General features: G+C 38.4%; 2 protein-coding genes across 4 annotated transcripts in view; one reads left to right on the top strand and one right to left on the bottom strand.

Moving 5' to 3' along the window:
• Positions 1-2,399, bottom strand: part of EFCAB11 (EF-hand calcium binding domain 11) — a 79,993-nt gene extending 77,594 nt beyond the window's left edge. Inside the window, 2 exon segments of the mRNA XM_030036525.2 lie at positions 1,482-1,637; positions 2,340-2,399. Coding sequence (XP_029892385.1) covers positions 1,482-1,637; positions 2,340-2,399 — 216 coding nt within the window.
• A 527-nt stretch (positions 2,400-2,926) lies between these two features.
• TDP1 (tyrosyl-DNA phosphodiesterase 1) overlaps positions 2,927-27,279 on the top strand; it is a 51,247-nt gene continuing 26,894 nt past the window's right edge. Inside the window, exons 1-12 of one of the 3 annotated variants that reach the window (XM_030040443.2) lie at positions 2,927-3,031; positions 3,802-4,352; positions 5,892-5,935; positions 6,604-6,659; positions 7,690-7,786; positions 10,012-10,046; positions 12,349-12,441; positions 14,067-14,237; positions 15,826-15,904; positions 17,635-17,820; positions 18,638-18,686; positions 21,864-21,930. In XM_030040443.2, coding sequence (XP_029896303.1) covers positions 3,806-4,352; positions 5,892-5,935; positions 6,604-6,659; positions 7,690-7,786; positions 10,012-10,046; positions 12,349-12,441; positions 14,067-14,237; positions 15,826-15,904; positions 17,635-17,820; positions 18,638-18,686; positions 21,864-21,930 — 1,424 coding nt within the window. In that variant the 5' untranslated portion in view covers positions 2,927-3,031; positions 3,802-3,805. Of the gene's footprint in view, positions 3,032-3,354; positions 3,474-3,801; positions 4,353-5,891; positions 5,936-6,603; positions 6,660-7,689; positions 7,787-10,011; positions 10,047-12,348; positions 12,442-14,066; positions 14,238-15,825; positions 15,905-17,634; positions 17,821-18,637; positions 18,687-21,863; positions 21,931-27,279 lie in introns of those variants that run through there. The other 2 variants (XM_030040454.2, XM_030040450.2) reach the window with 2 other exon arrangements.

Genomic DNA, 27,279 nt, shown 5'->3' with positions numbered 1-27,279 from the left:
CAGGGATCTCTTAGTACTTCACAATGAGCAGTCATTGGGTAAAGAGCAATAGTTGCTGGAATTGGCCCCACTTAAGGAGCTAGCAAAACCACTAGACGACAGAATCAGTCCTGGAACAAATGTTTTTAATTAATTTTTGTGCAGCTGCACAGACAAAATGGTCTACAGCCAGGTGGTCGTGGCACTGCCTAGAGACACAGCAGGTGTGACTTGGCACATTTTCAGGAAGAAATAACTAAACCTGCACCTCCTTTCTTCCCGGCAGTCCTTCACTTCTATCCTCTTTCCAAGAACAAGCCATCAGTGACTTATGCACAGAACCTGCTCTTGTTTGAATGCCTTAAGCGTGTTTTGAGTACTCCTACTAGAAGAAACATTCAGAGAATTTAACAGAACAGCTAGTTTTTACATGAAGGTAAAAAAAGATAGATGAGAGGAAATGAGCATTTTCAATTTCATAATTCAGCAGTTAAGGCTCACTTTAGAAGTCTAAAATTATTTTTAGATCTGGCCCTAGTTCATTGAGAAAATGTTTACCCACAGCTGAAATGTATGAGAGATTACTACTTTCAGTTTAATAAAACATTTCTGTGGTTTTTACTTTAAATGATCATAGACAAAATTTTGTTTATGACCTTGTTAAGACTATTTTCTTAAAATAGGTATTTAAGTAAAAAAAAAAAAAAATTAGTCACAAGTGGTCCTTGGGGAAAAAGATTGCTCAAACTGGAGAAAAAAGATGAATCATAATTCCTATGCTAAATATACTTTGTAGTATATTCGTCAAGCTTGTATTGACATGCCATGAGAAAGACAAACTCACAGACACACGTGTATTTATTCTGAAATCTTGCATGTATTCTTCATACTCTTTTTGAGATCACTTGCAATACTAGAGTAGAAACGTAACTTCCAGACCTACATTAAGCCATACAATTTATCCTGTATCTTCCTGTAAGCATGCAACACGTGATTTCTCTCAATAAACCTTTCTTTTGTTGAGATTTTTGTACATCTATAGATTTATATTAGAGAAGTCAAGACTAAAAATGCCCAACTGTTACATAAAACCAAAACCAGCTACATTTTTGAGCATACATGTTTATTATTAGGACATGCAGTAGTTTCACATCTACTGAAACCACTGAGTAAAGAAATGGAGTGTACCACTAATAAAAACCAATAATGATCAATAAAAAGCTCAGTAAGTCACTTGTTTCATACGTCTTGTACACATACAAAATACAGTTCATCGTTCTGCTCATCACAGTCTGCAGCAGGAAAGGCAGGGGTTTGATTATTTTCTTTTGAAATAAATACCCCCAGATAAGAAAATTACTTTAAGAATCTGTAGGTATTTCTGTTTACCAAACCTACAGTAATCCACCCCAATTAGCGCGGACCAGCCAGTACACAGAGTTCTCAATAGTGAGACATCTATATAAGCTGGATCTTCAGAATGTAGATGAAAAAATAAATGCCTTTGATGGTTTATAACCAAACATTACTACAGCAACTTTAAAGTTCTCTCTGCTTAAATAGCCTTTGTTATCTTCATCGCACGCTTCAAAAATCTACAGAAAGTGACTTGCATTATAAAACAATAAACCTGACCTAATATTTTTTACTTTGAATAACTGTTATGGGAAGAATAAAATAGGCACTTGCTGAAAAAATGATACTATTTAAAAAACTATTGAAGATTAGTCACATCTCTGTCAGAATTCTGTTCATCTACTCTGTTACAGTAGCTGAAAATGGACTGAGGCCATTTAATTTTAAATTTTTGTTAAGTTAAAGTTTTCCTACTTCTACATTTTATATGCTTATTATGAAAAGGCTTTTTGCACACTCAGAATATATGGTACAGACTTCTAGAAACCAAATTACATTAAATTTATTTCTGCAAGATCTTGAATTTTTTCTTGAAAAGTGCCAGGCATCTTTAATTCTCAATTAAGTCACAATATAGACAGGAACTATGAGGAGAGACTGGAATGCAAGCATAGTCTGAAGCCACCAAATTTTCTGAAGTACTTTTAGAAAACAAATACCCTTTTCAGAGTCTATACTTAGACAAGAGGTTATGCACATAACATAGAAAAACATGCAACTTTTCTAAGAGCTTTTCCCACAGAAGACCTTCTGCAAGGGTTGATAATAAACCATTTAATCTCAGAGTACTGAAGAGCATATCCAGAGATTGTTTCAGGAAGAAGCATTACATGCAACTCTGCAGAAAAGTACTAATAAAAATCACACAAACAAGTTGAAATTTCATTAATGTTTTTCTAGGTGTAGCTTGCCGATTTTCTTGCGTGCTGATACAAGACACTTACGTTAACTGCAGTCACAAGCTTGTAATAAATTAATGAGAACCAAACGCCGAGACAGTTCATTTTGGTAGACAGAGCAAGCTTTGATGTAGTCCATGCTCTTCCTTTGATTAATTTTACACCTGTTTTCCTTCCACCCCCTTCTTGAAGTCGTCACGCAGTTATCTCATTAGCGGGGCACTTCAGACACAGTAATTAACACCGAGCTGAATGAACGATTATGCAAATACTGCACCTGCCCTGAACTAATACTAAGGTCAAATAAAGACTTAAAAGATTAATTCAGCCCACTAAGACGTGACCGTTTTGCCGGTTTAGGGGCTTTGAGAGAGATGCCAAAGCTGCTCGAGCGCCTCTCGACGCCCGCGCCCCCCTGGGAGGCCGGAAAGGCCCTTCAGGCATCGCCGGGCCCCGAAGGGTCGGACCCGCCGCCCCTCGGGCTCCTCACCCCGACCCGCACGGCGGCGGACGGGGAACTCCCTTCGGGCCGCGGCGCCAGGCCCCGCGCCGCCTAGCAACCCGCGCGCCGCCACCAACTCCCGTGGGGCGAGCGCAGCGCCGGCGTCGATTGGCTGGCATCAGGCGCGCGCCATTGGCTGGGGAGGCGGGGCGGGGCTGCGCGGGGCGAAGGCGGGCCGGGCCTTCTCCTCTTTATCTCGGGCTCGGGGCGCGCCGCCCGGGCGTCGGGCCTACGGGTAAGCAGCCGTCCGCTCGCCCGCCCGGAGCGGGAAGGGGCGGGCGCGGGCGGCCGGGCTCGCGGGCTGCGGGGCGGGAGCGGCCGCTGCGGCCCTCGGCACGCTGGTTCGCGCCCCTTCAGCCAGTGGCGGCTACGGGCGGGCGCGGTGGCGGCTCCCGCTGCCCCCGCCGCCCCGGCCGCAGGCTCTGTCTTCCTCGCGGGGCGGCGCCGAAGCCGGCGGGAACAGCGGTCGCGTCCTCAGGGCCGTCGGCGGTCGGGGCGGCGGTGCCCGGGCTTCTGCCGCCCTCGGCTTAGGGGAGAGGCGCGGCTGAGGGCCCCGTGGGGGGCGGCGGTCCCAGGCTGTGGTTCCGCAGAGGCAGCCGGAAGGGGCGGCCGCGACTCGGCTCCCTGCTCCCGCGTCTCCTCAGCAGAGCGCGCTGGACCCCGAAGCGTCAGGGTCGGTAGGAGAAATACCTGCGTGATGCAAATTACTCTTTTGAATTTTGAAGTGCTTTCCTGTCCGTGCCCCTATGCTAGCCTGATTTCCACGTTAGCTGCTTCCCGCTTGATGGCTGCTCCCGCTGCACGTGTTTCTTTGTTTCCTGGGCACAGGAACGCATAAGCCTTGTACACTGAAATTTTCCCGAGTCAGAAGTTTTATGGAGATTCTGCTAAGTGGAAAAGGCAAAGTTCCCTAGTAGTAAGCAAATGGAAACGAGGAAGGGAAGCAGACTTTTCCATAGCAAAAATGCACAATTTTTGTTTGGTGTTTTGTTTTTTAATCCCTAGGAACATGCTTCAGGAAGGTGCACACGGAAAATGGACAGTATCTAGCAGTGATGAAAGTACTGAGGAAAATTCTGACAGTGAAAAACCATCTACATCTTCACTATTGGATGCTGCATGTGGCAGAAAAAGTGGGCCACAATATCCATGCTCTGAAGCTAGGAAAGCTGCTCACAAGAGAAAAGCTTCTCCCCTGAAGCTCAGTGATAAAAGTTTTTCTACAGAAATACCTCCAGCAGGAAAACAGAGAACTAGCCAAGAAGGCTTAGGCTGGTGTCTTTCTAGTAGTGATGAAGAGCCTGAAGATCAGGGAAAGCATGCCCACAAAGAAACAGTGAAAGAAGAAAAATGTGATGCACCCAAAGAATATCTTCTGAATCTTTGCAAAGGTGTTGAACTCTCAGAGAATCAGAAAGCAGAGGAGTATAGCGAAACACCCAGTGAAGCCCAAGATACCTGGGATTTGTTGAATGGAGAGAACCCTTTTAGGTTTTTTCTCACTAAAGTCAGAGGAATTGAACAGAGCTATAATTCTGGAGCCCTGCACATAAAAGGTGAACAAGTGGCTTCTACAGAAGTGGGCTTTTGGGAGACTTGTTTGCAAGGCAATGCTTATTTTTAGTTTGTGGGGTATTTTTAAATGCATATATTCCTTGGTGTAGCTTTGGCTTCATATTCTGAATGTGCAAGTTGTAGGAATTGGTTCTGTTACCTTAGCCTTTGTCTTTTGGAAATATAGTGTATAAAGCATTAATTTGCTGATACTGATTCAGTTGTAACTTGTGAGTTACGCTGCACAAATCTAATGTGCATTGAGTCAAGGCAATTCATATGGTGCTTCTTATTGCTGCTTTCTCTTGAGTTAATCTGGGGAAAACCACTTGCCTTCATGGCTCTTAAAGGGATGCTTTTCTTGTGTGCCTAACCATTCTCCCTGAGTAGTTGTTTGCACTTGTCTTCATGCTGCTGAGTGGTTTGGACCTAGTAATTCACTATTACTTGATGCAATACAAGATAGTACTTCTGAAGCTCTGTGGCTAGGATTCATGGCCCCATTTCAGTTCAATTAGAAGTGAGCATAAGTCAAGATGGAGTGAAGTATTCAGTGTACAATACTGATGCTTCAGGAATGCTGTGTAGTAGTTTGATGTAAGGGGGAACAGCTTTGTGCACCTGTAAAAATCCCCTCATTCAGAAATGAAATCTCATACATCGCAAGACAGAATCAGAAACAAGCATTAATACAAGGTTTATGTACAGAAATACAGTAAAATGCTGAAAAATTTTGTAGTTCTTTGAAGGAGAACAAGTGACTGAAGACCCGTACAATCAGGTTGTAGCTTTTCCTCAACTTCATGTGCTCCATGTGAGTGTTGATTGTTGATGGCAGCCTGGTGTCAGATCTCAATTGCTTTACTACTGTATGTCTTTATCTGCTTTGTGAATTCACTGTGGCTTTTGGCGTGCCCTCTCTTAGGACTAGTTGTCCTGCTAGGTGATTAGTTGAGCTGGTGGAGGGGCTGAGTTTTTTTTGTTTAACTTGGAAAACCAGATTTCTGTAGAGATGGGGCATGAAATATTTTGTCTATCCTAGAAGGTATTTGTAGGATGTTTTTGAGTTGCTGCTGTGCTTCAGTTATTAAGGTTATACATCCTCAGTCAGATTAGTTATCTGTGTTACCATGAATGAACTAAGGATACACACATCCTACAGTCAGTCTCCAGTAGATAAGTCTTTAAGCATTAACTATGCCCTTATTGCTTCCACGCTGCCACAGTTCTTCAAGCCCTCACTATAGTGTAGAGAGTAGTTTGTCTCTTTCTCCATATCATCTTGGTCTTCCTCCTAATGAGTGTTTAAAACTTGTTTTCTACTTTGAGAGGTTTCATGCTTTTTATAAATATAAGACCATAAGCATTTCACAGGAGAATCGGTGGCTTGAATGTTCAGAACAGTAAACTTAATTGTGAATGTCTCTGTTTCCCCAAGTCTGTGAACAATCTGGCACTTGTGGTAGTTATCAAACTGTTCAAGATGCGAAATGTTTACCTGAACCTTTTTTTACTCAATTATGCTTTAATGTTTTTAATAGATATTTTGTCTCCTCTTTTTGGGACTCTTGTATCTTCTGCCCAGGTGAGTTTCTTGTTTGCCAAATTGATTTCACTTGCTTATTTCACTCTATTAACCTTAAACTTGATAATCCATGTCTGTGCCATGTAGCTGATATTAGCAGGGAACTGTTAAAATACAGAGGGAACTCTAAATGTTTTCAACAGTACAACAATTTATTGAAATATAAAAATCATACCATGTTCTGCTTAGAATTCAGGTAACTATAAGACTGCTTTCTCTTGTGTTTTTGGGGAATGTGCAACTGAAAAATGTGTATTGATGTGCATGTAAATGATTTTTTTTAAAGAAAAAAGCTTTGCAATCTAGGAATGATATTTTTGTTATTGCAAAGAAGCTTTTGCTATCATCTGTGGTATAAGCACATGGCAAAGAGATGGTTCTTGAATCAAAGCTTTTGCATTACGCGTATGTGATTCTTTTTTTCCGCATGTTACATTTTATGAAGACTAATAACATGCTTTTAAATAAATTAAATTCATTCCTGAATTGTTGAGACATGAAATAAAGTGTGAAATTCAAAAACTACACCTGTTTTTGAAAGATGCTGTGTACGATATAACTGGTATTGAGTAATGACTACGCAGGAAGCTTTTTTGCTGTAGTTAATTGTTCTGACAAACTCTGATTTTTTTTTTTAATGAGTCTGTTTTTCTTTTGTTATGTACAAGTTTAACTACTGTATAGATGTGGGATGGCTTGTAAGACAGTATCCACAGGAATTCAGGTATGAGTATTTTACAAAGTTGAAATGACACAGTTTCCAAATCCTTCTGTTTGTGCAAGTTCCTGTTATAAGTTGCAAATTACTGTTACCAGTTGTGTCTGTGTAGACTCCTGGTTTTCGTTGTACGCTTATTCTAGACTTGTAGCTCTCTATTGATTTCTTGCCTCTTTTCAAGACTGTTAAATGTACAGAGTTCAGTATGGCTGGTTTCTGATTTTTATTAATTAACACTTCAGAGGTCCCATTGTGGGCCATGATGACAATGCAGTAGATGACCTGTAAAGACAGAACAAGAAGCTTTTTTGCCATACAGTGTACTGAGCCAAGAGCAAGGTAATGGAAGAGAAAGGGTGAATATAGGAAGGGCACAAGAAAACTATGCAAAAATGATCCAAGATGGTATGTCATGGATATGATATGGTTGGCGTGGCTGGATATTGTCATGGAAGCAGTTCTTACATTTGCTTGAAATTCCTTTCTGATAATTGCAACCTACTGCAAATGAAGTGAGTGTACGATGTACAATTTTCTCTCCTTTTTTTGCATTTTACTGGAAATGCAGTAGAACAGAGTATTAGGAAGTGAATGTGGAACTCCTGCCAGGATAGACCTAGCCCTCTCCTTTTCCCTCTCATTCTTCCCATCTTCTCTGTAAGGTAACAATGATTAAATTGTCTTAGATACACACTGTGTATATCAATACTTCTGAGAGCTTTTATTTGTCTGTTTCCAGCTATATAGACAAGAGTTCCTTACAAGATCTTGTATTATTAGTTTCTATTTTGGTGTCTGATTTACTCTATGCTTCTTGTTTTCCCTTTTTTTTTTTATTAAAGTTTTCTAGTGTCTTTCTCTTAGAGGTCCTATTGTAGTTACTACTATTTTGAGATAGTTAATAAGGCATATAGACTTTAGTGCCATCTTCCTTCTGGGCTATCAGATTTAGGGGCCAGAAGTCATAGCTACATGAAGGAGTGGTTTAGACTACTAGTTCATTTGATGTTTTAATAGTAATCTCCTTTTATTTAAGGAAGAAGCCATTGTTGATAGTTCATGGTGAAAAGAGAGAATCCAAAGCTGAACTGCTTGCACAAGCGCGCCCTTACGAGAACATTAGCTTTTGTCAGGTAACTAACATTTGTATCATCCTTTGGCTGAAATTAAGCTATCTGTTGCACTCAAAATCTTGTTATGGATGAAGAGACATACCTTGTATGGGAAGTCAGGAATTTATTGTTATGCTTTAAGGAGTATACTTACTAGGACCTTAGGAACATGGTAACTATGTCCCTGGTCTTCTGTGGTTATGGTAGCCTGTCACCCACAAAAGGTTTGCACAGAATGCTGCCCACAAAAATGTCATGGGTCTCACAGAAGAGCTGCACGCCTTCTCCACTAGCATGTTACACTCAAATTCTTGCAATGGCTGAAAATGAAGCACTTTTTGTGTAAAGTGCAGAACTTAGTCCTAGTGTCACTGTAATCTTAAGTCTCATCACAGAATTATTATTTTTCCAAATATGTTTTACACAAGAAAAGGCTGTTACGAGTAGTCTCCATAATACCATTAAAACTGCTGTGAGCGCACTTCCTGGCACATGCCACTTTCTCTCTGATGTTATGCTCACTCTTTTGCTGTCCCTGAGTTGTAAAGTTACTGGCTTCAGCTAGGGGAGGGATGTGGTTATGGCAACTTGCCAGTGTTTCATGATTTTGCTGGGTGGAATATATTATTGGTCATGGGGATATCTTACTCTTTATTGGAGGAGGATGAGCTTGGAATTTTCTTCCTTCTCAGGCAGTCTGGTAACCGTGAGCTTCCTAGAGATTGCTGTATTGATGCCAGACATAGTGAGTTCTCAAGGCCAGGATTTCTGGGCTGCTGTGTGCTATACTAATCAGGTGTTTGCACTAAGTTGTGGAGTAGCAACAATTTTAAGGTTTCAAATATGCTAACAATAAATTCATGGGTTCACATATAATGTTTCCTTTTCACATACAACAAGAATTTAAATGTAGTATGTTCTATATGATAAACTTGTCAGTGTAATTAATAGTAAGTAGCAGGTGAAAATGTGTGTTTGTGATGGTTTTCCTATTTGAGTATACTGCTCTGGATTCTTCTGGTAGTCTACATGCATTCCATTATGGTAGTACCCCAAAATGAAAATATTGACATTTCATCTTCTCCTCCACGCCCGTATTAACTAGGCACAATGTTGGAGCCATCATTGGGTGAAGTATCTTCTTAACACCTGTAACTCATGTTTCATTCTCTCTCTAGAAATTGTGCTGCAAATACTCTTTAGTAAAAGCAAAACACTGATAAAAAAGCATTTCTGTCTGGCTTCTGTCTTTTCTTTGCAATGTTAGCCATTAAACTGCTTTTAACAGTTGTCATATGCTTCAGCATCACAGAGTGGTTGAGGTTGGAAGGGACCTCTAGAGGTCATCTGATCCAACTCTCCTGCTCGAGCAGGGTGACTTAGAGCCAGTTGTCCAGGACAGCGTCCAGATAGGTTTTAAATACCTACAAGGATGTAGGCTCCATAAGCTCCGTGGGCAACCCATGCCAGTACTCAGTCACCCTCACAGTAAAAAAGTGTTTCCTGATGTTTAGAGGGAACCTCCTGTGTTTCAATTTGTGCCCACTGCCTCTGGTCCTGTCACTGAGCACCACTGAGAAGAGGCTGGCTCCATCTTCTTTGTACCTGTTATTTAGGTATGTATACACACTGATCAGATCCCATCTGAGCCTTCTCTTCTCCAGATTAAACAGCCCTAGCTCTCCTAGCCTCTCCTCATAGGAGACATGCTCCAGTCCCTTAATTGTCTTCATGGTCCTTTATTGGACTCTGCAGTATGTCCATGTCTCTCCTGTACTGGGGAGCCTAGAAATGGACCCAGTACTGCAGGTGTGGCCTCACCAAAGTTGAGTAGAGGGGAAGGATCACCTCCCTTGAACTGCTGTCAAGATTCCTCCTAATGCAGCCCAGGACACTGTTAAGTCATCTTTGCTGCAAGGGCACATTATTGGCTCCTGTTCGACTTGGTGACCAGCAGGAACCTTAGGTCCTTTTCTGCAAAGCTGACTGTTTCTGAAAATACTGCTGGTATGAGACCAGATATTCTGCTGGAGCAGTTCCAGCAAACAGTTGCATTGCCATTTAAAGACTAACTTCTGGAAATTAGGGAGTACATTTAAAGATGTTGAGGGGAAAAATAATGTATTTTGTGTTCTGTCCACTAGAGAGCAGTGAAATAAAACAAAATGAAGCACTTCTCCTTTAACATTCTTGCATATAGGAATGCACAATAGGAATTTTTAATGATCAACTTTTTAATTTTGTAGGCTAAACTGGATATTGCATTTGGAACTCACCATACGTAAGTAACAGCTCTGAAGCAGAAAGCTCCACTTCTAAAGATGACCACAGCGTTGGTACATGCAGTTACCATGATTGGACTACTAACTAGTGTCTTGAAGTATTTATAGGATAGGAAGATAGGTTATTACTGTTTGTGAAAACATAATTCTGAAGGCCTAATGTATATTGATGAGATTTAAAAGTAGTATGTTTCATGTTCTAGGTGTATGTTTAATTTATCTGCAAGTTATTTTGAAGCCATAAAACTGGGTTTCGTAGAAATTGATGAGTCTTAAAAGAAAAATGTCGTTAATTATTTTGTATTTATAGATTATAGGATTGTTCTAGTTTAATGAAACAAATCTGCTATTAGGTAGATATAAGTTGTGCAAGTTAGACAATTGAAGTCAGTGAACTGCAGGTCCTGGCTCTTAACTCATGCCTTAAAACCTAAACTATAATGGAGACTTTTGTTGGCAGGTCGGACACAACACTGATTTGCTGCTCAGCTTTTGCAGCTGTCGTGGAACATCTGGAAATAATTACTGAATTTGGGGGTCTTTTCAAAGAAGAAACTTTAATTTGATGTTATAGAAGTATTACAAAGGGAATATTGTAGATTGCAAGCTACAGATAAGAATGGATTCAATTTTGTCTTGTAGCCAAGATCTTTGGTTTCAAGGCACTGCAGTATTTTTTAATCAATTAGTCCTTTTGTATGATTTGTTTTATAAAACATGACATTACGTTAAAACCTTGATCTGAAATGCCCATTTAAGGTGCATCTGTCTTTCTGGTAGAAAGCATACTGACCTCTTCCTTGTCTTTTTGGAGAAGAATATGCAAATAAAGGAAAGAAATCAGCATTTAAAAAATGGGTCTTACTTTTCTCTCAGGTTTAGTGAGGGACATAGAGGAATTGAGGTTGTTTTTCAAATTGATCATTTTTAAAGCTTTAGCTTATTTTACTTAAGCAGTTTAAGCAGCAGCTGTCATTCTCTGTATGCTCAACTTTAATTTTTTTTCTTCCACCACACTTTGGGACAAATAAGTGATAGTGATCTTAAATGCTGCGGTTCTTTTAACCCTATATTTTAAAGGGTTGTTCTGGGTAGTGTATTTCTGAATGCATGTTCCACTGCAGATGGAACACAACGAGTGGGTAGCAGACCAGTAAATTGGATCTTGGTAGGTAATGAAACAATTTTGTTCCAAGGGAAACTTAACAGATTTCAGCCCATCAAATATAAAGACTTAAATTCATGTCATTCCTGTTGTATGATATAAAACTTAAATTACATGTCAGTGATTTTTTTTTTTTTGAGGTAGTGGTGTTTTGGTCAGTTACCACTTTTACATACCTTAATCTTGCACTTTATTTTGCTGTAAAATACTTATTTTACTTTCAACTCAATTTGTGCTTAGATCAAGGCATAGCACAGATGTGGCGAACTATTCTATAGTTAGGGGGTCTTGCATATTGCATAAACTATGCAGTAAGCACAGGAGAACATGTGCAGGTACTTTAACATTAAAAGCAGAAATTACTGAATAAATAATTGTCTAAATTTGAGCCTGATGTGATTTGCATAGCATTATCTTGCCATGGGACAGCAATGAAAATAAGTGTGTTTTTCCTTACAGCTTTTATTCTTGAGCACTGGTTTCTGTGGAAGCTATATCATCCTTCAGGGACATATGGATATGCTGTCTTTACACAACTATTGAAAACTTGTATATGAAAATTTGAGCCTTTATGTTACAAAAAATACAGACATTTATTTTTAACTCGGTTACTAGTTTTAAAACTCCTTTCTGCTGTAGCTTGAGTTTAGATTTATGGTAGATAATAGCTTTTGCCATCCCAATGGATAGTTGCCTACATACCTTCTTTTACTTTAAAAGTTGTCAGTTTAAGAGAAAAGAACTATGTTTTAATAAATTCAGCTATAAGCAAAGGCCTTCTAGTGTTCCTTAATTCTTTTTTTTAGCTATCTGCAAGGAATAAGTTTATCTGAAGAACAAAGCAAATATAGAAAGCATTCCACAAGTATTCATTTTTGCTTTTGGAAACCAGTTGCATGAGATGTTAGACTATACTCTGGAATATATTGTATGATGCTGCTGACAAAATATATGGGGATAGTCTAAATGACTGTCATGCGAGTTTGGCATGCACATGGATTGAGTCTAAGTGGTTACACTATGCAGAACAAATCTTTTGAAAATAATTATCTTGGAGCATTTTAATGAATTGGTAATTTATCTCATACTCTCAGTGTACTTAAAATAGATGAAGTGTTCTATATCTTTTTTTAAAGGAAAATGATGTTGCTGTTATATGAAGAAGGTCTTCGAGTTGTGATACATACATCCAATCTTATTGCTGAAGATTGGCACCAGAAAACTCAGGGGTAAGCAACAATCTCTAGCAGGTGTATGTTTATTTTAATACTTTCCGTACTGCTGGAGACAGGATACTAGGTCAGATGATCCAGTGCTACAAGTCTTACACTCCTAAGATAAAGCTATCCTGCAAAAAAAACCAAAAAATCAACCCTAGAATGGTGGTAGCTGTCTAAGCCTGAACTCTACTTGCTTTCTACTGTGAACAAAATTTTCCTGAGCTGGCTGTTACCTTAAATTTGGTCTGACTGATTTAAGGTCTTTTATTATGCCATGCTGTCACTTTATGAAAAAACTACCTAGCTATAAAGTACTCTTCATGCAAATCTGAAGCAGCTATTTAAAAGTTATCTTAATACTGCAAGAATAATGCAAATGTGCAAATGTTCTGCTTCTGCTGTGACTGTATCTAGAATGTAACCTGATAAATGCTGGGCACCATTGGTTCCTTATTACAGTAAATGACCCAGTATCCTTTCCTTGGAAAGAATTTTCTTGGGTTTTTTTGGTAGAAGTTTCTAAACTTAATGGCCAGCTTGGGACATAGTTTTGTTTAGAGCACAAAAAATAGGACTAAGTGACATATTAATATAAGGCCCCTCAACATCTTGTTTTCTTGGCTATTTTTATGGGTGCATTTTTTAGTTATCTCCACAGTAACTCAAGGTATAAGATTTCTTCATCAAACTAATTGAAAATGTTTTTCAGAAGTTACTGTCACTTTGACATCCATTTTGCTGCCATTAAATATGGCAAGGTTTTGAGGCTTTTCACTTGTCTGAGGCAAGCTCTCATAAGGGTTTTTGAGTGGCAAAAGTATAGCCACCGATTTTTTTGTCTTTAAATCTTTTCCTCGGGGATGGTTTTAGTATCTTTTGGCAGTTAGCTTTTCAGAAAGCCAAGAAGGCATGAAAATATCTATTTGGGATGCTTAACAAGTTGCTCTACTTGTCAAACATGAAAAACATTTTTATTTTTAGCTTTTGCACACTGCAATAATATGCAGTATTACCAATATGATGGTTCACTGGCTTCTCTGTTTTATAGGCTTATGAATTACAAAGGATAGTATCAACATGTTGTAAAGTTGATAATGCAGAACCTTTGGTTTCCATGGCTACAATAATGTGTGACTGGAAAGAAATGCTAGATGTTTTCCCTGCATAATGCCCACCCTATTTTATTCTGATGGAAGTTCTTGGGAGGCAAGTTACTGTTGTGGGCTACTCTTCAAACTATGCAGAACTTTCGGACACTCTAATTAGTGTTTTTCTGTATCATTACACAAACCAGTAGCTTAGCAGAATGCATTGCGGTGTTCTATTCATACAGAAAATCTTGACAAAAGGATTGCTGGTTGGTAAGTTTGAGCCTGGCCTGTTTAACAGTGGTGAAAGCTGTAAATGTATGGACAGATAAATGTGCTGAGATTGTTTTCATTTGGCAGTATTACTTTTATGATATTGAGTGTAAGACTTGATTCTGTAATTGTAAAATAAAGGCAAGTTGCTTTATAGTTAGTATCACAATAAATCTGTCTAGTAGTCATTTAGGACCTTCAGATGTGCTTTAATCACTTACTAAAACCACGTGTTAATGTGTGGTGTCCTTGTTTTTGTGGCTTTGTTTTTAGGATATGGCTAAGCCCTTTATATCCAAGGCTACCTCGGGGAACAACTGGTTCTGCTGGTGAATCTGAAACTAATTTTAAATCTGACCTAATAAGTTACTTGTTGGCTTACAATTCTCCTACGCTCAAGGAATGGATAGATCTGATTCAAGAACATGATTTATCAGAGACAAGGTATATGTTATGTTGTGTTTGTAGTAACTTGCATGTTTTTTTCCAAAAAAATTAAACACCTCTGTTAGGATCTATTAGACCATGAGTTTGTTTTTTAAGCTTACATTGTTTCAGACTTAAGTGTTCAAACTTGGGTCTAACTTTAGCCAGTTTTTTAAATCTATCTTCTGTAGATTATGTTTAATTGACCAACTTTTAGTTTTATGAACATACATTTTAAAGGAATGAAAAAACAGGCATCAGCAGTAACTTGATAGAAGGTAGCTGTAAGTAATAGGGACTCAGAATTTCATTTAAGTTAGTCTGGCTTAAATATTTGCTCCAATAAAATTACCAGTTAAAAAATGTTGTTTGGGTTTGTCATGTAAGAGGGATCATGTAAGCAAAGGTTGTTATAATGGGGATTTTATTAAGAATAGCCTTCTGTATTTATAAGGCGAAGTTCAATCCATATACATATATATAGAATTTTGCCTGTTAATAGGCATGGATTGTGTCTGGTAGGCAGTGTTATGTTAATAATATACTTTGTCTTGAAACAGGCTTCTCTAATATCACGTTGTTGATATTACTTAACGTAATTCAGGATGCTTAATTTACTTCTAAAAAATACATCCTGCATTTCCACTGAAATACTTCAGAAAGTGTAAATCTCCTTGGCTGCTTAATAGCAGTTTTATAAGCTGGCAAAAATTTGTTGGAAAAAAAAAAAGCTGAAAAAGGTCATAAACTGTGGTGGAAATAGACTGAAGCATTGTCTAGCTTAATACATAAAAAATGTGCTTTTTTTCTTTACATGGAGTCTTACAAGATTAGAGGGGGTAAAAAAAAAAAGTATGTACCTTTATAATCAGGTGAACTAACAGCCTGAGCTACTGTTGTTAGTTGCTTGGTCATCTGCATGAGCTTGGACAGGTTGGCTGAGCCCTAGCTGATGTGAGTTTATGCATGGGTTAGGGAAGAGTCACTTGTTAGGATAAGGATCGGTTCCTTGCCATGTAAAATATGTAGGAGATTCATAAATAAAGCTAGGCATGAGATGCAGTAAGGAACAGCTTCTTAGAACTTCTGTTTGTTGTGACTCTGAGTAGGTGTCTTCTGTTTTCAGGGCAAAGTCAAACAGGCTACTAAACCATTATTAGGAAGACAGTTGAAAAAGCTGTACTTTGCATCTGAACTATTAGGTGCCCAAATGAAATCTCATACCTGAATCTGCTGATTTGAATGTAGCAATAGATGGGCTTTACTCAAAATTACATGTCCAGTTCTGTGTCAAACAAAAACTATTTGCGTTTATTGCTAACATAATCTGCCTTCTGCATTTCTGTACACAGAAATAGATGCAGTTCTTGTCTCGGCTGTAGAACAGCCTCGTGCTGCATGACAGCATATAGGATGCTAGTAATAAATTATACAGCTGAAAATCCACTTTTCATTGTATTGTAAATCTTAAGTATGGAAGATTAAATATTTCTGGTTGCACTTCTATGTTCAACCTTGCTGATAGGTTTTACTTAAATACCTTAATGCTTTACAAACCAAAACACCCCATAGCTGCAAATAACTTGGTGGTTTTTTGTTTCTGTAGAGTGTATCTGCTTGGTTCTACCCCTGGACGATATCAAGGTAGTGATAAAGAAAAGTGGGGTCATCTTAGGCTCAGAAAGGTACTCAAACTGTAACCTTTTTTGTTAATATGCTTTTAAATGTAAATATAATTTTGGAGACTGTTCTTTAGTTGCTTTCAATTTTTCTAGCTATGATCAGCACTCTTTTAATACATTGTTACAGTTTAAGTTAGCAATAACATAAGCTTGGAATTTATGACAGTGTAGACTGTGCACATAATATTCCTGGGCATTATTACCCCGGTCAGCTTGTGGTCTGAGTTGTCATGTGCTTACAGATATCTGAGGAGTCACCATTACTCAAATGACTTCCTATCTGCTGTTGGTGTTTCTAACCAGTGTGACACTACCAAAATCCAGTTTTCTGTGACTGGGAACCAAATATAGCCTTTTTCAAAGGCACCCGCAGAGGAAAGATGAGTTGATACAGACTTGCCTACACATAGGGATCAGGCTTATTTTATTTACTTAAATGTTAAGGGCTATTACAGTTTCTCTTTCCCTAATGACCTGGCAAAAACCCATCAAATTAAAAATCAGTTTGCACATAGCTGATGTCATCAATTCAGTCAGGTTTTTAGTTTTGTTCTATTATGTTTCTAAGGTCTTGATTTTTTTTATTATTATTATTAATGAACTGAATAATTAGGAACAAGGATTTTTTTTTTATCCCCACCCCCTCACATTATTTATATAAGCCATAATGGTAAATCTTCGTACAAGATTACATGTCTCAAGTTCATAGGCCCCTTCTTTTTCAGTATTTATTTAGAAGCAGGTAGGGTATTTTATGTCATCTGTTAAATGCCTCTCATAATTGGGGAATTTTCAACCTGCACCTCCTGCTGAAGTGGCATTATTTCAAATTCTGGTGTGAATTTTACATGGAATTCTAATGCTGTTCATGGCAAACTTCAGTGACATACAAAATGTCTTTTTATCACATTGGTTTTCAACACAAGGTTACTCTTTTAGACCTCCCCTTGCTCATAAAGAGCTTGCCTTTTCTGATATGTGTTGTCTGCATGTGTTTTTGCCTAGTAAGACACTGAATGAAAACAACATAAACCAGACAAAGCCTGTAAAGGATAAAGATGGTCTTGTGGCAAATGTTTCTGTGATTAAAAAGATTTGATTTTTCTAGTGACAATGCAGATAGACCTGGTGACACTACACTGATGGAAGCCATTTAGTTGTGTCCTCTCTAGAGGTGGAAGAAGCTAGCCACTACATATAATTTAATATGTGTCTGTATCCATCTGTTTTTAATGTGACTTTAAATTCCATTCACAGCTAAAGAACTCCTCTAAAAGGATTATTTCAATTTTCTCTTCAATTGTTCTTTTTTTTCCCTTCTTATTGTAGGCTTCTATTGTAGCTGGGGCTTTAGGATATGAGAGGAATTTTATGGCCAACAACCACCAAATATAAAAAGATTTCGTTGTTTAATTTATTGTGACTTCTGAAGCTAATGTTTCATGTTTTTAGGAAGAGCTGCTAGCATTCTTTTTACCCATTATTTAATGGTTGGCTTCTGTGCTTTTGGATAAAACTTGTGATGTTTGATCTTCTCTTGAAGGAGCAGTGGGTTTATTTGGAGAGCCTGATGACCTTTTTTATTGCAAAGTTAAATAGATAGTATGAATGTTAATCTCTTTTGTTGTCAGAAGTGAGTTACAGAGGATTTATTATATCAGAAGCAATATCAAACCACTAATTAAGGTATTCTTTACCTGTGGAAGTCTAACTGTTTCAATTTCCCTCACTAGCTTTTGAAAGAGCATGCTTCGTCAATACCAGCACAGGAGTCCTGGCCTGTTGTTGGGCAGTTCTCAAGCATTGGTTCAATGGGAGCTGATGGGTCCAAATGGCTGTGCTCGGAGTTCCAGGAGAGCCTGGTGGCTGCAGGCAGCAGTGTGACAACTCTCCTTAAATGTGATGTTCCAATTCATTTGGTATGCCTTTTAGATGCTAGCCGCCTTTATTTAACATTTATTCATTTGTTGTTTAAATCTTAGTCACTGACTTGCTTTTAACTTTTGGAGGACATTAATGTAGTTTTTGTCCTGAAATCATAAGGATCCTCCTTAGTGACACTTGTGTATGGTACACTATAAAAATGTACTATAATTTCCATCTGCATGACACTAGAGTGTATATATAATCTAATCAAAATTATATACTCATTCTATAGCTTGTCTTCCATTGAGTTTTGTAGATAGAACTGTTTCTGCTACTGAGATGTAACTGAACCTTGAGTGATTAATACCTAAACCAAATTATTTTCTAACCTGGTTAATTGTACTAATAACCAAATAAGGGGAAGGGCAGAAACAAGTTTGTGGCAGGAGCTTGTTAAATCAAGGAGCAAATGTTGTCAAACTATGCCCTTAGCATGTGCTAATTGCCCCTGTATACTCATATTTGAGATATGAGTCTAAAAATCTCATAAATAATGTTAAGAGCTTACTTTGACCACCATGGAAGTGGTTGAAGAAGGATTGTTTGAGTCTTGCTAGCTAATTTTGGTAGGCTCTGCAAGAGTGGCAAAAATATTAAAGACTTTCTTTGTTACTGGCACACAACTAGTTTTAAGCTGCAGTGTAATTTTATTCATTCTGAAAAATGAAGCTTTTAATGTTTTGGTGTCGTAGTCCCCCCGCCCCCTGTAAGTTTTCTTTAAGGTGGTTTTTGTTCGAAAATTGACAGCTTGTGTATTTAGAGCTGTGTTCAAGTTACCTTTTTTCTCCCCCCCCCCGCCACTCCATGAAGGTTTATCCTACTGTGAACAATGTGAGGCAAAGTCTGGAAGGCTATCCTGGTAAGCAGATGAACCCCTATTTATTAGTTTTTTTATGGTCATAATGTCCTGCAAAATCACTTCAGTGGTTGATGCTCAGTGAACCTGAAGTTGTCTTCTTGCTGAGAACTTGATAGAATAGGTGGCAGTAGAATCCTTTTATTACTGTTAACTGGAGCTCTGACTCCATCTCTCTTATTGTGATTGAATAGAAAAAGCTTCGTGGGCATTTGCCTATAACGTTTAAGTCTGTATAGCCATGTTCATATGTTGCTGTATAAGAAAAAACAGCTCTTGCTCACTGTTCTAACTCCAGTCATACTTCATTTTGGCAGAAAATTCAGATTTGAGTGTGCCAAGTTCTCCTCCTTGTGTTTTCTTTGCAGTGTCATCCTGCACATCAGATACAGTGGAGAATAAGATGTTTTACTACTCATTAGTAATTTTTTTAATATTGTAATCTGCAATTGTTCTGTTCAGTCTTCCCACGTTTGTGTTCATGAAGTCAATATATTTGTATAGAAAGCATAGCCCCAGCCAACCTGAAAGAGCAAGAGGTACTGTAGTATTCTGATGCAGCGAAGCTTCTGTTTCTCAAAAGCAAGGACTTACCTGGGTTACACCTGTCATGCTAAGGGAGCTGGCTGATGTCAATGCAAGGCTGGTTTTGATTAGTCTTCAAAAGGTCAAGGCAATTGGAAGAGATTGATGAGGACTGAAAGAAAGTAATTCTTACCTGCCTTCAGGAAGGGTAAGAAGGAGGATCTGGGAAACTATAGGCCTGTCAGCCTCACCTTTATCCCTGGGAACATGGTGGAGCAAAGAATCCTGGAAACCATTTCCAAACATATGATGGACAAGGTGGTTGGGAGTAGTCAGCATGGATTTATAAAAGAGAAATTATGCTTAATTAACCTGATGTACTTCTATAATGAGATGACTGGCTTAATGAATGAAAGGACTGCACTGGATGTTGTTTATCTTAACTTTAATAAGACTTTGGACACTGTCTCCTGTAACATTAGACAGCCTGATGAAGTACAGGCTGCATGAGTGGACAGGGAGGCGGATTGGAAACTGGCTTAACTGCCAGGCCTCAGTGGTTGTGATCAATGGCACAAAGGCCAGCTGGAGGTCAGCAACTAGTGGTGGTGTGTGCCAAGCATTGATACTGGGGCCATGCATTTAATATCTTCATTAATGACCTGGATGGTGGGGCAGAGTACACCCTCAGTGAGTTTGCAAATGATGCAAACTCAGGAGCAGTGGTTGATGTATCAGGTGATTGTGCTGCCATTCAGAGGGACTGTACAGGCTGGAGAAATGGGCTGACAGGAACCTCATGCAGTTCAACAGAGGGAAGTGTAAAGTACTGTGCTGGGGCAAGAACAACCCGAGGCATCAGTACACACTAGGGGTTGACTGGTGGGAAAGCAGCTCTGCAGAAAAAGACCTGGGAGTGCTGGTGGTGACTAAGCTGAAGGTGAGCCAGCAGTGCACCCTTGTGGCAAGAAGGCCAACGGCATACTGGGCATAGTAGACACGTAGTCAGGAGGTAACCCATCCCCTCTATTTAGCACTGGTCAGACCACATCTGGAGTGCTGTGTCCAGTTGTTGGCTTCCCAGTACAAGACAGACATGGAGATACTGAACCAAGTCCAGCAAAAGGCCACAAAGATGAATAAGGGATTGGTGCATCTGTCATACAAGGAGAAGCTGAGAGAGCTGGATAATTCTTCAACCTGGAGAAGAGAACTTTCCTGGGAGATCCTATCAATGTGTATAAATATCTGATAGGAGGATGCAAAGTAGAGGCAGATTCTTTGCGTGGTGACCAATGAAAGAACAAGAGGCAATGGACATAAATTGAGATACAGGAAATTCCAGTGTACCCTTACAGCAAAAATGTTTTCTGATGTTTAAATGGAACAGGTTGCTCAGAGAGGTTGGGGAGTCTCCATTCTTGGAGATACTCAAAACCTGACAGGATACTGTACTGAGCAACATGCTCTGTTTGAACCTGCTTTGAGCAAGGAGTTATTCTAGATGATCTCCAGAGGGTGCTTCCAGCTTCAGCAATTCAATGATTCTTTGGCATTGCTGAATCCATAAACATGTGTTCTTGTTCCAAGCCAAATACCTATGCTCCTGTGTCGTATGAAGTAGAGTAGCTGTTGAACTCTTCTAACAATTGATGGAACTTGGAACACAGGGCTAGCAAGAATGCTTTCAGCTCTCTCTCTTTCTTCTGAATTGAGCAGTTTTGGACATATGTAGAAACTGCAGCTAGTGAGTTTACAGGTATCTATCATTCCTACAAGTAAGTTAGAGTCTTTTGAAATACATCTGGTTGTCTACAGCATCTGTTTAGCAAAGTTGATACTCTTGAAAGTCAGAGATGCAATCTGCACAATGACTTGTTACTGTCATTTCTTTCATATTGTGAAATAACTTAGTGAATTATGTAACTCTGTATTTGTGCAAATTAACATCTCCATGGACTCCTGCAGTTAGTGCATTCGTGAGAGTAGTAAAGCTTTTGTAACAGGTCCTTGTAGTGTCTTCTAGGACAGGCTGAATGCAGTAGGTTTTGCATCATGTTTTTGATATGCAATGCTAACATAACTCAGTATGCCGTGGCTGATTCTTCTTTGTTAAATCCATTTCAAGAAATCACAACATGCATTAGCCAAAGGCCAAATCAATACAAATACAATTTCATCAGAGAAGTTATTGCTTTTTAAAATAATGTTGATAATGTTGGTTGATGGTTTTCTGTTTTCTTTTGGTTTTGTGGTTTGGGAGTGTTTTTGTTTGTTGGTTTTTTTTTTCCTGAAAGCTGCTTGTTTTATTCCCTTTAGCTTGTATGGGTAATGATTCTAATCTGATGATATTAGGTGGTATCATAAAAAATTACCCATAAGCACCTATCTTCTAAGAGGACTTAATTGTATAGCCTGTATACTGTTTCTCTTTCCTAGTGTAAATCTATGTAGTGTTGAGTAACTTACTAAATTGTAAGAATGAAAAAAAAAAACCACCAACTATATATCATTTTATACTATTGGAACATTTAACCATTTTCTGAAAACAAGTCATGAGGATAGTACAGATAGCTTATTCCCCATGATGCTTGCTGCTTTTAAAATGTCATTCAAAATATAAATGTACATGTTTGGTGTTTTTTTTCCCTTAAGCTGGTGGCTCACTTCCATACAGTATACAGACAGCACAGAAACAGCTGTGGTTGCATTCCTATTTTCAGTAAGTAGAACTCAATGCTTTGAGTGTTGGGTTTTTTCCTTTCTTCCTTAGACTGTATGTTTAAACTTACAATGCTGTAATGCTTGAGTGTTAAAAGCAAATTAAGGGGAAGTGGTGAGAAGCATGATATTATTAAACTCCTTAAAATCAAAGTTTCTTATCTGCTGGTCTTGTCTCCAAAACATAGTCAAAACATGCTATTTACCGGTAAAAAAAGATATGGGATACTGTTGCTAATGGAGGACACTACCAGATTTTGGATTCTGTAAACTGCTATTTAAGCTTTCCTTCTTTAAACTGGAATAATGTTACTCCTCTTTTTTTCCTTTTTTATTTACAGTTGTATTTCACTTTCCCACTTGTGCCTTGGCATTAACAGGATTTCAACTGAACCACAACAGGGTTAGGAAGGCTTTTTTGTTTGTTTTTTTGAGTACAGCAGTCCTGCTGCAAAAATTCTCAGTCCCTTATGGTAATATCATCTTTTGTTAAAGGTGCCTGACGTTTTCCATTAAGAACTTCTATTTTCACGTGCTACTAATTTTGCCAAATTCTAACAGTCTGACACATGCCATGCCAGATGTCTCCCTCAGGCTGAATCTTTAAAAACTTAAGCGTGTTTTGAGAACAATAGGAAAAGTTGTTTTGCACAGATTGAAAAAACCCACAAAAAAACATAAATCTTGTAACTTCTTAGAAACTACAGCTCCCCCTTTTACCAGAAACTTTTAACTCTTCCAGGTGGAAGTTGTTCCACTAAGATAGTTTACCCGTATCTAAGTAAGAGTGTGTGAAGCTGTATTCTCAGCACTCTGAATATATACACAATTGCTAGTTGCAGAGAGCATCCTCCATTCTGGAGTGAACATGATTGCTGCTGTGAGCCTTACTGGTCAATGTCCAAGGAATGGAACTGGAACAGAAAGACATGAGGCTTTGTCTCCTGCCTTTGAAGTGTGCCCTCTGAGCACATTCAGCAAAGGAAGAAGGCTACAAACACCTTCAAGACTTCAAGATTGTTCAGTCATGATTCAAAAAGTGAGGAGGCCATAAAACTGGGGGTGTTTGTGCAACCTTAATTCAGTTTCTATAAGCATATACCTCATGAGAATCTTACTGGAAGAAAAATGTAACCTTCTGTTGGTTAGTCTCTTAGTGTAGTCTCTTATTTAGTGCACAGAATGTTACTTGATAATGAGATCATTCATTGTTTTATTACTGTTCAATGAGAAAACACCCACATACCTGTCTCATTGGGCATCCTAGGGTCCTGCTCTGGCAACAGAAGGGCTGTTTTAAGTTCCTCTGTCAAATTGGTTGCAGATGATGAGTGGCCCTGCATAATTGCTCTGTAGTGACTACCCAGATGCAGATTCTTACCCTGTAGTAGTAGAAGGTGCTAGCCCTTGAGGACAGCCTGCCTGTAAGCTGTTACTGTAGAGCAGATGACATACAGCAGCTTATATGTGGTAACCTGAGACACACAGAAAATGGTAGGTCCTGTTTCAATAGGATTAAATATAAGATGAGCTATTTTAAAGACTAGCCATAATGCAAAGCTTTGGGCAGTAGAGGGATTAGAGAAATTTGTCTTTACTGGAAGATAATACAAAACCAGCAAGAAACTAGGGAACCTACTGGAGTTGAAAGAAGATAAATACTTTTATACTTACAGTAAAGGAGAAGGAATAGCTCCTTTTTACAAGTAGGGATAGATTAATGGAGTTGGAAAATGGTGTCCTATAGTCTCACCCAAAGAGGTAGAACTCTGCCCCAGGCATATGACTTTTATAATGTCTGTGGGCTGCTTTTCTCTCTCTCTTCTGCCAGTTGAGTGTATTTAACTAACCTATAATGCAGCTCTGAATTGTAATTTTGCAAATTTCTCAAAGTACTTTCTCAAAAGAATAAGGTGACTAAGTTTAATATTGATTTCAGATTTCTGATCGTAGCAAATGATTACTAGACTCTTTTGGTTTTGATTAGCTACTGTGTAAATGGTGCAATTTGTTCAGTTTTCTCTCTGGTAGGGTTGCTGTTTTTTCCTTTCAGTATTCAGTATTACTAATTGATAAGGAGAGATTTGCAATGCTTAATGATTTCTGTTAATTGCTGCTTTTGAAACAGTTGATCAGCTTTAACAGTACATAACATTGTATTTTAATGCCTATTTTAATTGATTGACTTTTAATACCACATGCCTTATGTTTGTGCATTTACCTTGTCAAATTTTTATTTTCAAAGAATGGAGGAAGTTGGTTTGACAAGAGTTTGACTTGTTGTTGACAAGTCTACAAAAGTAGTTGTATTAGAGCTTTATGTATTCTCTAGGCCTGTCGAGTTTTGAAGAACATCTTTCTTCTCAGTTCAAAGAACTACAGTGTTGTTCCCCTAACATCATAAAAGATGAGATATGGAGCATTTACAGAGAGGACCTACTGTTCTCTTATGGTTGAGACTACTGGTGTGAGTTGTTTTAATTATGCTCAAGCCTTGTTGCCAGTATCTTGAGATGGAAAGCCCATTCACTGTTTGAAGTAAGAACTAAATGATGAAAGAGGTGGTGGTGTAGAAAATGTGTTATTCCTGGCTCTGCTTAGGGGCTGACTGTCTGCACAGATTAATTTTCAGGATGTTAGGATTATCTGGCTTCCTCATCTGTTAGCTCCACTTGTAAAGGGGCCTCTGTCTGCTCCTTTACCTCATTTGTGCCAGAAATATCAGACATTGGTGGCAATTGATACTTGCTATATGTCTTCCAGCTAAATGCACTGTGATTGCAGTGTAGTCTCCTTTTCAAACTCAAAAATTCATCACAGAGTAAAACAAATATTTATCAAATGTTTAAAAAGTACTTAAGAAATTTTGCAAGTAGTTAAGTAGATATAAAAGCAACAACTTGTAAGCATTCACATTTTTAGTGCAGTGCAAGTGAGTGCAGAGTATTTTCTATATTGCAAAAGATACCTTATTCATGGTAGAGAACATTTTTCCCCTTCTCCTTTATCAAAAAAAACAAATTATGTGAAACTCAAAAATAGCTATTGGAAAAATAAAGGGATGGGAGGGGCAAAAGCTGTTGCATTTTAAGAGTTGGAATGTAGATTACCTCTTTAATTCAATGCACCTAATCATCACATTAGAGGCTGTGTAATTAAAAAGAAAAAAGCTGCTGATTGAAATGCCACAAAAGACTGGGAGGGAGGAAGCAGTAGCAAGTTACTAGTAAAAATGTCAGCATTAGTGGTCTAAAGTTAGTGTTAAGCTGTATTAGTGATAAGGAGTTCTAGTCCTAGGGGTGTAAAAGAATAAAAAACTAGCAAAAAGGCTTTCATGTTTTACTGTTCATATTCTGATAACACCTACTTGCATAACTCCTTTTCCTCACCCCACACCTGAGCTTTTAGCTTAGATGGTACCATGACCTCTAACTGTCAGAAAAATAACTACTTCAAGTTGTGGTTTTGCTCCATAAAATTTCTCAAAGCTAGTTTCATTTACCTTACCATATTTATCTCTGGTGAGACTGAATATTCCTGAAGTTTACTGCAACATGAGATCAGTCCTGTGTACATGCTCTGCCAGCTGCATTCTGATGAAAAGTTTACAGCTTAAAACATGTTAAGTCAATTTGACTAGAAGTAGCCTGAAATTGTTATATTGACATATGCTCTCATCCTTGCTGTGCAAAGCAACTGCTCTTGTATTTTACTTCAGGCTTTTTGTAATCTGTTTTGGCTTTTTTTTTTTTTCCTAAAATATGCCAGGAAAGTTCCATGGTGAAATTGAAATTTAGCTGTATTAAGAATAGATTAAATGAGATATTGTACTCATCTGAAACCCCTTCCAGTTCTTTTGGTTTATCATTCCATTATGCAGTCTGAAGATAAGCTGACTTTTAGGTTGAAAAGAAAACACTTCTTAAATACTTCTTTGCTAATAATGCTTTTACTAAAAGAATCTGAGTTTTTAATGAGGTAATTATTTAAAAACAAAACACCAACAACACAACAACTGCCCCCCTGCCCCGAAACCTCGTTGGAGAACATAATCACTTTCTTTCCTCCTTTTGTCTTTACATATTTGTTTTGTCCTGCTAAAGAAAATGTGTCCAAAATGTATGCTCCCCTTTCTGATTTTAACTTTCTGGAGTAACAGTTTCAACCACTTGTAATTGAGACTAACTGCAGTTAGATTACTGTGGTTAGTAAATGGAAGAGAAGGGGTAATGCTCCTGCTAAAACACAGTATCTGTCAAAGATAAGGAGGCAAAAAGGCAGTAGACTGAGATACTAATCTCAAAATTATTGAAGTTAATAGTGGGGGGAGAAGTTTGTCCTCAAGTAAGGCAGCAAGATAGAGCTAAAGAAAATCTGTGTTCAGTTCCTAATTCTACTATTTTTTCTGGTCTTCATTTCTACAATTTCAGTAGAGTTACCTAATTATTTTTGTGCCCTAAACTTAAAGATAACATTTGCCTAAACTGTCAGTTGTAAGATAAAAGCTATTAACAAGAGCTGTTGAGTTATGGTATAGACTTAGAATCTGTATGTATGGAAAGTGTAGAGTTCTGTAGGGGAGCACAAGTTTCTGTATCATACATATCTTAGTCTGTTCTTCAGAAACAGACTTCAGTGTGGCTTGCATCAAAATATAAAGATGTCTAGTTTGCTCAAACATGCATACAGTGTTTCAGCTCTTGCCCTTTAGGAATACAGGACCAGTTCTCAAAAACAGTTTTCTTTCCTTTACCAGAGGATAGGGTTGTTTAAAGTAAGTAGGTCTTGATCCCTGAACTGCAAAGCCTCTTGACTTAACTAATGTGAAAGTTAGTCCTGGAAGTCAACTTCAGTAAATAATTGAGCCCTTCCACTTCAGGTTTCTTAGGCTTTTAAACAAACACAGTTCACTTAAGAGGTATTTCAGAGCTGATCAATTCTTTTTGATTTGCCTTTTAGAAGAGAATGCTAAACTAGGGAAACAAGACTGTGACAACCAGAGCCTATTACATTCCAAACTGAGGAAAGAAAAGTCTCTGGGTGGAGGAAGGTGTATTTGGAAGCCTTCTTCCTGATTTTGAGTGAGGACTAACAGCTGTGGGTGGAAAGTGGTTCCAAATACCATGATTACATACCTTCAGTTACGTACATATACTTACTGCTTGCTTACAGTTTAGTTCTGTAACATTGATGCTGAATTACCCCAGCAATGGCTTGTTGTTTTAAACTAGTTTGTATATATACACATAGATAAGACCTCTTCTCTCTTAAGCCCTCAAATTTCTTAGTGGCTTAGGGGCACAGAGAAGGGAAGAGGAAGGGTAGTGTCAACAATCTATCAATTGTTCCC

The sequence above is a fragment of the Aquila chrysaetos genome, chromosome 2, assembly GCF_900496995.4.
Source record: "Aquila chrysaetos chrysaetos chromosome 2, bAquChr1.4, whole genome shotgun sequence".
Lineage (NCBI taxonomy): Eukaryota > Metazoa > Chordata > Aves > Accipitriformes > Accipitridae > Aquila > Aquila chrysaetos.
Note: the sequence above shows the minus strand (reverse complement) of the source record. Positions and strands in the feature narration are given on the sequence as shown.